The 15,106-nt window shown below is 44.4% G+C and overlaps 1 protein-coding gene across 43 annotated transcripts in view; it reads right to left on the reverse strand.

Annotated features, from left to right (window-relative positions):
- STX3 (syntaxin 3) overlaps nt 1-15,106 on the reverse strand; it is an 89,427-nt gene that overhangs the window by 17,006 nt on the left and 57,315 nt on the right. For all 43 annotated transcript variants that reach the window (XR_012423196.1, XR_012423191.1, XR_012423190.1 and 40 more), the window contains exon 3: nt 1,564-1,663. Coding sequence is in view for 28 of the 43 variants with exons in the window: in XM_065528150.2 (XP_065384222.1) it covers nt 1,564-1,663 (100 nt within the window). In the remaining 15 variants the exon portion in view is untranslated. The remainder of the gene's footprint in view (nt 1-1,563; nt 1,664-15,106) is intronic.

Raw genomic sequence — 15,106 nt, forward strand, 5'->3', positions numbered from 1 at the left:
TTTAAAGGCATTTTCCAGGCACCCCATCCCAGTCTACAGAATAAAAACACCCAGGGTTGGAACCGCAAAATCAGCCCTTTCAACCCTCCCAAGTAATCCTGCAGCACATAAAATTATGAGAACTCTGCTTTTAGAGGAAAGAGCCTACCATGGGGGCTTCGGTTGAGAAGGTTCTAGGGAGCTTATGGGGAAAAGAGATTTCAACCAAGGCTAATCAACTTAAAATGAGGCAAATATTTATGACATACCTATTACACACATCCTAGGTTGTATAGAGCAAACTAAGTATTAGCTATAACCATTCATTCAAAAGTCATCCTTCAGCCCCCTACTACAACTTTGGAACAGAGCTAGAAACTATGGAATCAGAAAGAAGATCTAGGTTTTTCCTGCAAGATGTTTAAAGTCTAGTAGGAGACAAGAGAGAAATAAACCAGCAGCTGTAATATGCAGCGTGGAGTAAGGTATGAGTTCTGGTCAAGGTGTGCACAGCCTGGAGGGATCTGGAAAAGCTTCTAAAGACGGAGATGAGCAGGACTGAGTCTCAAGGACTGTGAGTTGGCCAGGTAGAGAAAGAGACTAAGAGCAGGAATCCCACGAGAAGAAACAGTAAGTAAAGGGTATGAGTGAACAGGAAATATCTGAGGAACCACCAGAATTGGTCTGGCTGAAGCGTGGGGAGCAGGAGGAGGATGGCAGGAGGCAGGCTGGCTGGGAAGGCAGGAATGTGATCAAGACAATGTCCATACGCTCTGCTAAAGTGTTCCCACTTCAGTCTTTAGGTAATAGGGCCCATGGGAAAAATGAAAGAGAGGAATGACAGTGTCAGGCTTGCTCCCTGTTCTTAAGGAACTGAAAATATAGCCCTAAACCACCCGTGTCCAAACCGTGGAATGCACAGATTTTTTTGCTTCTCTGTGGTGGCAGATATCAGGAAAATTATGTGCAAACCTTTCTTTTAGCTCATCGGCTATCATTAGTGTTAGTGTATTTTATGTATGGCCCCAAGACAATTCTTCTTCCAATGTGGCCCAGGGAAGAAAAAAGGTTGGACACCCGTGCAAACAATTAGGGGAGGAAAAAAGTTTGCCGAGGTGGTGGCAACAAACAGGAGTTTAGGGATAGAAGGAATTTCTGTGAACTTGAACCATTTTGGAACACCTCATGGAAAAAAAAATGAACTTGGTCTGGTAGGATTCGGAAAGAGGGCTAGGAAAAGCATTTCAGGCTGGGGAAACAGTACAAGCAGAGGCTCAGAGGAGTGACCAGGCCCAGGGTATGTAAGCAGCAGTGGGAATCGTCGCTAGTCAGGAAGAGGGACTAGCTGGGAAACAGGAAAGTCTGGCTAAATGGTTGGAGTGGGACCATGAAGAGAAAACCGTGACTGTGGCCAGGCAGTAGGAGCACAGGTAAGGTAAAGGAGAGGGAAATGAGATAATATGTACACTAGTGCCCTGTAACTTGCACACTTCCCTGCTGCTCACGAAGGGCAAGAAAACAAGGCTGGCTCAGCCCCGAGGAAAGGCTGATTGTTGGGTGACTCAGTTCTAAGTAAACACTCACTTGGCTCTGGAATCGGTGCAGAGAGAATGATACTGTAGAGTTTCTTAGCCTCCTCCACATGTTCTGAGATCTTGTCAATGTTAAGCCGAGTTTCCTCAATCTATAATCAGAAAGACAATAACTTCCATCATCAAAGAGGAAGTACAGGTCCATGGCTGAGATAAACGCTTGGCAGAGCTGCTGGTGAAAGCTGCCCATCTTCTGGGTTCGTGGAAGAAGATAATGACTTAAAGTCTTCAGCTGCCCAGTGAGTACCCTTTCCATGGTTAAAGTCATCTCAACAGAACAGTTGTTAAAAATCCATACTTGTTGCTCCCTGAGAGTAATATATTTACCCACTTTGGATGGAAGGATTCAGGCCAAAGTCAAGAAGAGCTGGGAAAAACCATGAGGAATGATCAGAGGGGGAGAATCAGCAGACCTTAGCAGGCAGAGCCTTAAAGCCCGAAAAGTGAGAACAGAAAAGAGTGAGGATGAAGGAGAGGGGGAAAAGGAAGGAAGGAAGGAAAGAAGTGAAACGAAAAGAACAAACCTAGACAGTGAAAAACACAGAATGAGAGGAAGAGAAAGACAGAAACAGGCCAGGCGCGGTGGCTCAAGCCTGTAATCCCAGCACTTTGGGAGGCCGAGGCGGCGGATCACGAGGTCAGGAGATCGAGACCATCCCGGCTCACACGATGAAACCTCATCTCTACTAAAAATACAAAAAATTAGCCGGGTGGCCGGGCGCGGTGGCTCAAGCCTGTAATCCCAGCACTTTGGGAGGCCGAGACGGGCGGATCACAAGGTCAGGAGATCAAGACCATCCTGGCTAACACGGTGAAACCCTGTCTCTACTAAAAAATACAAAAAACTAGCCGGGCGAGGTGGCGGGCGCCTGTAGTCCCAGCTACTCGGGAGGCTGAGGCAGGAGAATGGCGGGAACCCGGAAGGCGGAGCTTGCAGTGAGCTGAGATCCGGCCACAGCACTCCAGCCTGGGCGACAGAGCGAGACTCCATCTCAAAAAAACAAAAAATAAATAAATAAAAATTAGCCGGGCGTGGTGGCGGGCGCCTGTAGTCCCAGCTACTCAGGAGGCTGAGGCAGGAGAATGGCGTGAACTCAGGAGGTGGAGCTTGCAGTGAGCCAAGTTCACGCCACTGCACTCCAGCCTGGGCGACAGAGCAAGACTCCGTCTCAAAAAAAAAACAAAAATTAAAGAAAAAGACAGAAACAGACAAAGAAGACAAGGAGAGAAAAAAAGAGAGAGATAATAGGCAATGAAGGTCTCATGAGACAGCCTGAGCTTCTCTAGGACATATGTTCTTGTACTAACTGATTTCCTCAGACAATCAGGACCCAGTAGCTCAAGCCACAGCCCATTTCTGCATATTTCTAAGGTTCCTGATTGTACAAGGCTGTGGGTATCATAAAATATTTCCAGCAGCACTTCATTCCCAGGTAGAACGCCACTGCCAGACATTCCTACATGAGCTTTGACTGCAGTCTCAGATCCCCCTTCATAGCTCCCCATGCCGCTGTTTCCATAGCCCTGCTGCGGTGGAAGCCTATATACAGGGAGCAGGACAGGAAGGAGAAACCTCAACACCTGCAGGGTCTATCCGCTTCACTCTCAAAGTGAAGGGCACATCAACATTGCAACAATTAACAAACAGAAATCTTGTAAAATGTCATACAGTAGGATCCTAACATCTGAGATGCAACAAAAATAAAACTCAATGCATATGCAGCTTCCAGCATCCCTCTTTTCCCGTGGATACTTCATCTTTTTCAAAACTTGATTATAGCTCTTCATATTCAATAGAAAATAGGAGGCCGGGCGCAGTGGCTCAAGCCTGTAATCCCAGCACTTTGGGAGGCCGAGACGGTGGATCACGAGGTCAGGAGATCAAGACCATCCTGGCTAACACGGTGAAACCCCGTCTCCACTAAAAAATACAAAAAACTAGCCGGGCGAGGTGGCGGGCGCCTGTCGTCCCAGCTACTCGGGAGGCTGAGGCAGGAGAATGGCGTAAACCCTGGAGGCGGAGCTTGCAGTGAGCTGAGATCCGGCCACTGCACTCCAGCCTGGGCGACCAAGCGAGACTCTGTCTCAAAAAAAAAAAAGAAAAGAAAATAGGAGAGGCCAGGCACAACGGCTCACACCTGTAATCCCAGCACTTTGAGAGGCCAAGGCAGGCAGATTACTTGAACCCAGGAGTTCAAGATCAGACTGGGTAACATGGCAAAACCCCGTCGCTACAAAAAACACAAAACTCAGCCACGCATTGTGGCACGCCCCTGTAGTCCCAGCTACTCAGGGGGCTAAAATGGATGATCCCTTGAGCCTGGGAGGTTGAGGCCACAGTGAGCCATGATCATGCCACTGCATTTCCCGCTTGAGCAACAGAGTGAGACTCTGTCTCAAAAGAATAAAAAATAAAAAAAAAAGGAGAGAAAAGAAAAAAGAGAGAAAGAAAATAGGAAAAAAAACACTTGAGCTCTCCAGCCCTCAAATCAGTACTTTTGCCACTGGAGTACACGCTTTTCCCCTCTATAAATATATTGGCTTAGATGTGCCACAGTTTGAGAGTAGAGTTGCTTGCTGAAAGATGTAGAATAAAATTACAATGTAATAATATGGGAGTGTAAATATACATACAGGTAACTACCCAAATATTTGTGAAGCATTTTAACAGTTTGCAAAACAACCTATAAGACTGGATCAGTACCATTATTCAAATGAGGAAACAAGTTTAAAGAAATCATAGGTCACATAGCTTGTGGTAAGGACAGCATGCAAATAGTGCCCGCCACACTCCAACTGGGATGCTTTTTTCCATTAGATCAAAGAGTTAATTTTTTTTAAACTATCTGTACTGTTTAGAAGCATTCTAGCACTACCCAGCTATAAAAAGGGCCACTGTTACAACCTCTGAACACTCACTGATACGGTTTGGCTCTGTGTCCCGACCCAAATTTCATCTTGTAGCTCCCATAATTCCCATGTGTTATGGGAGGGACCCACTGGGAGACAACTGAATCATGGGAGTGGGTCTTCCCCGTGCTGTTCTCATGATAGTGAATAAGTCTCAGAAGATCTGATGGTTTTAAAAACAGGAGTTCCCTTGCACAAGCTCTCTTTTTGCCTGCTGCCATCCATGTAAGATGTGACTTGCTCCTCCTTGACCTACGCCATGACTGTGAGGCTTTCCCAGCCACGTGGAACTCAAAGTCCATTAAACCTCTTTCTTTTGTAAATTGCCCAGTCTCAGGTATGTGTTTATCAGCAGCGTGCAAACGGACTAATACACTCACAGACTCTAGGGGTGTGACCACCTCAGAATCTACCGGCCCCTCTTAGAACTCATGTCATTGCATCACACCATGTTTCCAGTTCCACCACATGACTGCCTTGCCAAAGCGATTACACTGTTTTACAGGATTAAGGGGGGAAAAAGGCTTTCTAGAAGAAAACACACTAAACATTTTTAAATGAGTTGATCAAATTTTAACAAGCCATGAAGGACTTAGATTTTGCATGTTCAACAGATTGGTTGTCATAGAAATTTTCTCATCTGGAAAATTATTTTATAAACTGAAGAGTATCCTGACCCAAAGTTTAGTCAATGGTAGAAACACAGGAAGAGATAGGAAGTTTCTAGGATGAGACTGGCAGGCCTCAGGCTCAGTGTCACTACAGGTATTTGGAGACTGGATGGCTGATGCTCACCCTGCCCTATGCACAGAAGAACTGGTCTTGGGGGCTCTATCTGCAACCTGCCTATGAGACTTCCCAGGCCCAGGGGGCACTCCATTCCACCCCGCCCATTCTCCACCCACTGTAGCTGGTCTCTTTCCTCTGACCGCATCAACCTCTCTATTTGGAGGCATTTCAAGGAATCTGATTTCACAGAAATATAGTCAGTTCACCAAATGATCACAGGACCTTTTTGGGACTTCAGGATGGGCAACTGGCCAACCATAGAGCTTTCTTTTTTTGAACTTTGTGGCTTTGCTTTTTCTTAGAAGTATTGGTTTTCCTCAAAGGTGACTTTCTGAGTATTTAATGGTGTGAAATGGCAGCTACATGTGGTTTCCTTTTGTGCATTTGCCAGATAATCAAAAAATCATGAGGCAATTGCAGGGAAAGGGTATAAGAAACTGACAAGTGCCCAATCTAAAAGTTTAAGGGCTATTGCATGTGCTTGTCTGGGGTTAAGTATACTGACATCTAAAATTACTCTGCATATTAATATATTTAAAAACTAAAATTGCCTAAATATATTCTTGAATCAGAAATGATGCTACGTCCTTCACAATACTTCTATGAGGCTATCATCATTATCTCCTTTTTATACATATGAGAACACCAACTCTCAAAGAAGTAGAGAAATTACTCCAGGTTATACTGCAGAAGGAGGCAAAACCGAGGTTTGAACTCAGGAATACTAAATTCTATCTCCTGAACCAGGTAAACACCTAAGGAAGGCTCCTATATCTTCTCTCTCAAGTTCATGCATATTCAGCCCACATCAGGTTAATGTGCATGTTTAATCCACTGTTTTGGGAAAATGGATCAGTTGCCTTTCACAGAGATCATGTTCCTTATTTCTCTGTCTTCTCACCACAGCTCCCTATAGAAAGCTTTTTACATAATGAGCCCTCAAGAAGTATTGTTGACCAATGAAACCAATCTAAAAGTGTTTTTTCTAAATCACCATATAAAATTTACAGCTAATACATTCCCAGTGCCTTCTCATTATACATTGTTTATTAAAATGGCTTTTTGTTGTTGTTGTTGTTGTTTTGTTTTGTTTTGTTTTTTTTGAGACAAAGCCTTGCTCTGTTGCCCAGGCTGGAGTGCAGTGGCATGATCTTGGCTCACTGCAACCTCCACCTCCCGAGTTCAAGCGATTCTCCTGCCTCAGCCTCCCAAATAGCTGGGATTACAGGCACCCGCCACCATGCCAAGCTTTTTTCTGTCTTGTCTTTTTCTTTTTTTTCTCTGTATTTTTAGAAGAGACAAGGTTTCACCATGTTGGCCAGGCTATTCTCAAACTGCCGATCTCAAATGATCCACCCACCTCGGCCTCCCAAAGTGCTAGGATTACAGGTATGAGCCACCATACCCAGCCTAAAATGTACTTTTCAATGCTTTGTTAGTAATATGGGAATCCAGATAATATAGGATTTAAGGAATTAAGATCCAACAGATCATGGGTTCAAGTTTCTGCTCCATCTCTCTTAGCAGTTGTATGACCTTGAACACACACCATAAGCATCCCTAAGCACTAGTTCTCTCGTCTGTGAAATGAGAATTATCACAATTCCCACTTTAGAGTTTCTGTGAAGATTAAATTAGACAACACATGCCAAATGTTAACATAAAGTACATACTAAGTAAATGTTAGGTGATGACAATGATAAACACAAAAATGCCAGCAATTACTGCACATTTATGATATGCCAGGTACTATGCCGTGCCTTTACAGGCATGTCTCATTTAATCCTTATAGCAATCCTGTAAAAAAGTCTTAACAAAACAGTCTGACCTCATCAGTAGCCACCCAAGGAAATCTAAGGTCAACACCCAAGTCAACCACTCTTCATGCTGGGCGTGGCCAAATATAATTACCATATTATACTAACAACCATAATCTAACTAAAAGGAAGGGGTTATTTTTGAGATATGGATGGCCTCTTCCCTCTGGACCTAATTAGCCCATGGAATCTAATTAAACAAGGAAAAGCAGAGAAAGTACTACTTTGTGGAACTGGCAGCTTACATGGGGTAAGATGGAAGGCTAAGCAAACAAGCTTTGTTTATTCTCCCTAAGAATTAAGTCTTGGCCTCTCCTAAACTCCCGGGTACCTTGTACCTCTAGTTGAGCATTAATTGCTGCATATTTACATATTGAAAACTTATTCCGAGGTGACAAGAGTAATGTGATTGTAACTGTCAAATGATCCCTCCTTTTCACAATTTATACACCTTTACTTTCCCCCCAAAATGACAGAATCCCAAACAGTCTTCACAGTGGAGCTGCTCAGTCAAGTCCTCTTTAATTTGTTTGCTTCTTTGCTTTAGAAAACATATGTTGATGAAAAGGGAGGGAAAAGGCCACCTCGGTCAACCAAGCAATGGAAGTTGAGTCCCAAAGGCATTTTATCAAGACCAGGACTAGTGTTTCAATTCTCCTTTTATGAATGAAAAGAAAAGTATGATCTCAGAGTTATACTGACCAATGAAAACAAGTATTCTGAGACAATAATCTCAAGTAAATTAAGCGTGTTGGGGCTTTGCATCACTCAAAATTTAGTCCGGAAAGTGAAAACCTATCTAGTTATTTTAATCAAAGTACTATAATAAAGCGATTGTTTATGCAGGGATGGAAGGGTCAAGAAGCCAAAGAGAAGTCTGCTGGGGCACTCTGAAAATTAGCAACAGCAGGTCAGAGGGAAAGAGAAGGAAGGTAGGGTCACCAGAGCCTGAAGCCAGAGCTGTCTGATGGGGGCCAGACCATGGTGGAGTTGACCAGCAGAACTGGGACCACGGAGGCAGGGTCTACTGAGAAAGAGCTGAGACCATGAAGAAGGCATATCTGAGGTGGAGAGAGAAAGGAGGAAAACCATAGTCTCTTCCCTCCTCAGGTCTTCTGCTAGCACCTCACTGTCTTAATCTGTTCAGGTTCCTGTAAGAAAAATAACATAGCCTAGGTGGCTTAAACACAGGATATAGGAGGCTAGGAAGTCCACTGGCAGATCTGATGTCTGAGGAGGACCCTCTTCCTGGCTTGTAGACAGCTGCCTTCTTCCTGTATCTTCACATGGCTGAGAGACAGATCATCTTTCTCATATCTCTTTCTGTAAGGGTACTGTTTGCCCTCATGACCTAATTACCTCCCCAAAGCCCTACCTCCAAATACCATCACATTGGACTTCAGCATATGAATTTTGAGGGGACATAAACATTCAGTCCATAACACTCTCCTTAGTCAAATATACTAAAAGCAATTGGTAGGGGAACCCGGGAAATGTAGTTCCCTGCAATACAGAGAAGAGCAGAGGAAGGACAGTAGGGAATGGGCCTGAATGCAAATAGGCAAATGACTGGCAAGGGCTTCCTGCCTGCCCCATTGGAAGAGCCCAGAAATGCAGAATCTACCAGTTTGCTTGGTAGGTCACTGTCATCCAATATGCTACTTAAAGAATTAAAAAGTGTTTAACCTGCTAGATTTAATGTGTGGATTTCCAAGTTGTATTCACTTTGTGGTTCTTAGTTCTAACAAAAATCAAGGATACCTAGTAAATCTTTATGCTTCAAGACTGGTCACCTCACGCCTCCTCTAGCCAGGTACTGTTCCACCCACCCCTCACCCCAGCCCAGCTCTGCTGCACTATGCCCACAGTTTATCCACCCTTACTTCTCCCAGAACTGATTCAGAACCCCTCCAGCACTAGGGCCACGTGTTGCTCAACTTAGACTACTTGATATTCATCACTGTTAAGTGTGTGGGGTCACTCAGTAGACATTTGTTGAATAAATAAATGAACGTAAGTAACTGCAGGAGACAAGCATGCTTCTTCTATCACTACAAATGGTCTGTGTTTTTTAAGCCTACTTGTTATGGACTGAATGTTTGTGCTCTCCCAAAATTAATATGTTGACACCTAATCCCCAATGTGATGGTACTTGGAGGTGGGACCTTTGGAAGGCATTTAGGTCGTGAGGGTGGAGCCCCCATGACTGTGTTTGGTGCACTTACAAGCAGAGGCCAAAGAGCTAGCTTGCTCTTTCCGCCATGTGAGGATACAGATACAGCAAGATGGCAGTACACAACACAGAAGAGGGTCCTCACTAGAATCTGATCATGCTGGAACCCTGGTCTCAGACCTTCAGCCTCCAGAATTGTAAGAAATACATTTTTATTTTTTATAAGCCATTCAGTCTATGGTACTTTCTCACCACAGCCCAAATAAGACAGCATTCAAAAAAGTAAACTCTCGGCCGGGCATGGTGGCTCACGCCTATAATCCCAGCACTTTGCGGGGCCAAGGCGGGTGGATCACCTGAGATCAGGAGTTCAAGACCAGCCTGACCAACGTGGTGAAACCCTGTCTCTACTAAAAATACAAAAATTAGTTGGGCATTGTGGTGGGTGCCTGTAATCCCAGCTACTTGAGAGGCTGAGGCAGAAGAATCATTTGAACCCAGGAAGCGGAGGGTGCAGTGAGCCGAGATTGCACCATTGCATTCCAGCCTGGGTGGCAAGAGCTAAACTCCATCTCAAAAGAAAAAAGGAAAGAAAAGAAAGAAAACTTTCATCCTTATTAATAAAAGTTCCATGTTAGAAAGTGTTGCTGTGAAAAATTAAATGCTAGGATAGCCAAATTAAGCTGGTTTATTACAGGACTTCTTAGAGCTTTCAATAAGTTAATGTGCATTTTAAGTTTCCAAGAGAAGAAAGGAGCAGGAAGCATTTCTCAAACGTGTTTATATTTGATCACAGAAGGCATTTTGCATCTGACAACACATTGTGACTGACCCAACAAACAGCCATTCCCTAGCCCCTTCCCTTTCTTTTCTTTTTAACAGAAGTCTGACTTTGTTTCAGTAGTGGCATTGCCAGCCCCAGAGGATACATCATGATGTGTTTGATGGCGATCCTGGCAATCCTTTCCCTTTGCTGAGTACTCACTTTCCTGGTGTCCCTTCCAGCTAAGGAGGCCCACACCATGTGACCCAGTGCTATCCAGGAGGCCACAAGGGAAGTCAGATTGGAGGATCTGGGCAGTTTTCCCCCCGATGAAAGGATCTTTGAACTTTTCTAGCTGCACCCTTTCTTAATGCTTGCAATGCTGTCACAGGGTGATGCCAAATAGAGTTGTGACTCTGGTGGTTTCAAAACACAGGCAGGTGGGACCTATGTACTGCTCTCTTTATCTGGCAGGCTTGTGACTGCTTCAATAATAGAGCCAGGCAGAAGTGAGGAGCTGTGTAACTTCTGTAGCTGGAACACTTGCCTTGCATCCCTGAGCTTCTATTTAACAAGTTCAATAAGCCCTAAGTGGGCCAGCTACGAGAAGCCCAAGCCACAGAGAGAAGGCAAGTGTAGGTGCTCTGATTGACAGTCTCTGCTGAGCTTTTCCCTTGAGCCACCCCAGTAAAGGCACCAGACAGTAAAATTTAAAAAGCCTCTACAAGATTCTAGCCTGCAGTTGTTCAAGTCTTCCCAATAAAGGCCCCAGAAATTGTAGAGCAGAGATAATCCACACCCACTTTGCCCTGTTTGAATTCCTAATCCACAGAATCTGTCAGCAAAACAAAACAGTTGTTTTATACCACTAAATATTGGGGCTATGTTGTGATATAACAATAGATAATCAGAACAGACTCTCTCTCTCACAATCCTAAGAGAAAAGCCAAGAGGATCACAGCGATGCTGACCTAGAACCCCAAGCCGACCTCTAAACGGCACCATCCCTAACTCCGAACTTCTTCATGTGCAAAATAATTATGTATCTTTATTGCTTAAGCCACCGTTAGCCAAAAGCTTCCCAAATGATAGGCTACACTGCTGCTCAGGATCACAGATTCAGGTCAAAGCTCTCATCCTTTTTCCCCTAGCCTCCATCAGCCGACTTGCCTGTCTTTCCACTTCAGGTCTTTCTCACCCTCCACAAACTGCCATCAGAGTGAATTTTCTAAAACACACTCTGAGCCCATCCCTTCCTTGTTTAAATCCTCAGAGGTTCCCCATCACTTTGCAGTGGTGCATAGCTGCAGTAGGCGACAGAATTATCCAGAAGAACTTCCTAAAAATCCGAAAGTCTGAGCCATTCCAGTCCCTAAGAATCAGGTATGTGTGTGTCAAAAAACTCCCCAGGTGATTCTGATGACAAGTCTAGTTAAGAACCAGGGAAATCTTCCCTCACCTTCCTCTCTCCAGGCAGAAATTAATGCTTCCTCTTCTGTGCTCCCATGGTAACTTACTGACACTTTTCTTACCATATAACAACGTTTTAAAAATTTCTATCACCCTTACCAGATAAGGAAACACCAGAGGGCGAGAATCCTGTCACACAGAACATTGGATCCCCAGCACCTAACACGCTGTCTTGATGACAGTAAGCGCTCAAAAAGTTTGATGAATAAACGAATATACAACAATAAACCCCTAATGTTTCTGTCTCCAAAGGCAGGTCTGTTTCCTCTGAACATGACTCTCTGCCAACTGAGCAAACAGACCAAGAAAAATATAGACAACTGCAAATTAGACAAAAATGTGGGGTTTATCATTTACTCTGGCTTGATCAGTCAAAGTGGCCTGAAAACCCAAGGGCCAATCTTTTTCTCCAACGATCAAGAAGCTAGAGAAGATACAATGGAATCTGACAGAGAAAACCACATTCTGAAAACCCTGGTCCTGTGACTTCATGTGCACCATGCAAATGACTCTATGACCAAGCTGTGATTCATGCTCTCAGCAAATAACCAAGGGTGACCTGCTGGAACCAGGCCAAAAAGTAAGTCTTATCAAGAGTGCTCTCCCAAGAAAGCGACTTAACCATATAACCTGCAGGGTGTAGTGGGCACGCTCACCAGTCACATAGAGGTCGACAATCTCTCATTTCCCCAAACTTCTATTCTCTGAAACATAATTTATCCCAATGTCAAGAGTAGGTCTACACCACATTCTATAAAATAAACTTTGTGGTCTGCTTATTCACAAGTACATTGGGGGACAGAAGGATGATGAGAACTAAAATTTACTGAACATATCTACTAGATGTCAGGCACTGTGCTAGGTGCACCCATACCCTTTCTCATTTTATAGCCATAAAAACCAACAGGTAATATTCTCTTTTTAGAGAAAACTGGGCTTTAGAGTAATTAACTTTTCCAAAATTATACCACTGGTAATGGGCAGAGCTGAGATGCAGACCACGATAGGTGGGGCCAGAGCCTACTTAATCCACTCCCTCTTACTTCTCCCCCAGGGGCTTATCCTCTCTGTGCTCTATCAGATCCAAGAAAAGAGGAAAGTAACGCTGCTGAACCCCATGCTAAGTACTTTGTGAGCATTAGCTCCTTTAATCTCCACCAAATCTATGACATGAATATTTTTCTCCCCATTTTACAGATAAACCCACCGATACTTAGAACAGTTAGGAAATGTGACCAAGATCACACAGTTAGCGGCAGATACGGAATTTAATTCAAAGATCACGTTCTTTCCACCTCCCCATGCTGTCCCTCTTCTCCACCCTAAATAAGTTTCATGGGGTTTTCCCCTAAATGACAGACACACATATAACAAAGAGAAAGCAATAAGCAATGAAGCAGCCCTGAAGGTCTTGTTAAATCTTCAAAGGCCTCTTCAGAAGTAGCTATCACCCATCCAGTGCTTTTCTGTCTGACAATCCTTCCCAGACGTGCGCTCTCATATGATCCTCATGGCATCCTGGAAAGGTAAGTACCAACACTCCCAATTTCCAGAGCAGGACATTAAAGCTCAGAGAGGTTAAGCAACCTGACCAAGGTTACACTGCTATGAAATGCTTGAAAAGTGGACTCAAACCATGTTTTAGAGGCCAAAGCCCACCATCTTCACACCTAACAAAGAAGGTCCCCTCGGGGACCCTCTGGCTCTGAAGAAAAAGGAGAACACAGTTATTGGAAAAGATTCCTTATCTTAGGAAAGAAGTTCTTTAATGTATCTGGTTCTCCAAGGTAGACTGAAACAAGCTAGAAAGACTTCAAACATCTTCTTAAGTCCACCCCAACCACGGAGTGAAAGGATATTGTCCTTCCACGATCCACAACTGGAACACATTGAAACACATTGAAACAACACAAAGCCTAAGTGTTGTTTGATCTCACTATGACTCTGGTGGACCCGCCTGTGAGGAGGGTGGGGATCTGTGGAGAGCTTACAGCCAACTTCCCAATCAGGCCAGCACACACTCAAGTTTGTTCTTAATTCCTGTTTATTGCTCTAACACATAAATGGGCACGAACCGTCAAGCCCCACTCCATTCCTTTCAGAAAAAAACTGGAGGGCTACTTTTCCACATCCACAGTCTAGAGGATGGGAAGCATCATATTCTCTCTGCAAAAAGAGCACGACACCTCTTGTTTTCTTTCCAGGGAAATTAAACACCTAAGAAACCATAGTATGGTGGCAGAAACTTCAACAATAGTGAGCTTTTTGTTTTTGTTTTTTGAAGTATGATTCATTAAGCACACATATGCCAGATGCTATGCTGTGTTACAAGCATTATTCCTCTTGGTTTTTTTGTTGTTGTTGTTTGTTTGCTTTTGAGACAGTCTAGCTCTGTCACCCAGGCTGGAGTGCAGTGGTGCAATCTCGGCTCACTACAACCTCCGCCTCCTAGGTTCAAGCGATTCTCCTGACTCAGCCTCCTGAGTAGCTGGGATTACAGGCGCCTGCCACCGCGCCTAGCTAATATTTGTATTTTTAGAAGAGACGGGGTTTCACTGTGTTGGCCAGGCTGGTCTCAAACTCTTGACCTCGTGATCTGCCTGCCTCAGCCTCCCAAAGTGCTGGGATTACAAGTGTGAGCCACCACACCTGGCCTGTCCCTCTTAATCCTTATAAAACTCTATGGAGATTTTTGTTGTTTATTGTTTTTTTCTTTTCTTACCTAAACACAAATTTTTTTTTTTTTTGGAGATGGAGTCTCGCTCTGTCGCCTAGGCTTGAGTGCAGTGGCCGGATCTCAGCTCACTGCAAGCTCCGCCTCCCGGGTTTATGCCATTCTCCTGCCTCAGCCTCCCGAGTAGCTGGGACTACAGGCGCCTGCCACCTCGCCCGGCTAGTTTTTTGTATTTTTTAGTAGAGACGGGGTTTCACCGCGTTAGCCAGGATGGTCTCGATCTCCTGACCTCGTGATCCACCCGTCTCGGCCTCCCAAAGTGCAGGGATTACAGGCTTGAGCCACCGCGCCCGGGCTTTTTTTTTTTTTTTTTTTTTTTAGGGGACAAGGTCTCACTCTGTCACCCAGGCTAGAGTGCAGTGGCATGATCATAGCTCACTGCAGCCTCGAACTCCTGGGCTCAAGTGATCCTACCTAGAGGAAATTACATTATCAATGCTAATTACAGGTAAGGAAGCCCAGATACAGATTGTTAAGGAATGTTCATGAAATCAACAGCTTCTCAGAAGCAGGGCTGAGATCTGGGCCCAAGTTTACCCAGCCCCAAAGCCAATGTTTTCATCCACTTGCCTCTACAAGCTCTCCTCCACCACCTACCTATCATAGCACCATCCCATCAAGGACCTTTAAGATCAGAATACATGGATCTGTAGACATGAACCCATTTTTGCCCCTGTTGAACTTTTACAAAACTGGTAGTTTTGGTTTCTCAGTTACCACTAGAATTAAGTCAGAGGGACCACAATTTTTTTTTTTTAGACAGTCTCACTCTGTCGCCCAGGCTACAGTGCAGTGATGCGATCTCGGCTCACTGCAAACTCTGCCTCCCGGGTTCAAGTGATTCTCTTGCCTCAGCCTCCCGAGTAGCTGGGATTACAG

Source organism: Macaca fascicularis, chromosome 14 (genome assembly GCF_037993035.2).
Source record: "Macaca fascicularis isolate 582-1 chromosome 14, T2T-MFA8v1.1".
In the NCBI taxonomy this organism is placed as follows: domain Eukaryota; kingdom Metazoa; phylum Chordata; class Mammalia; order Primates; family Cercopithecidae; genus Macaca; species Macaca fascicularis.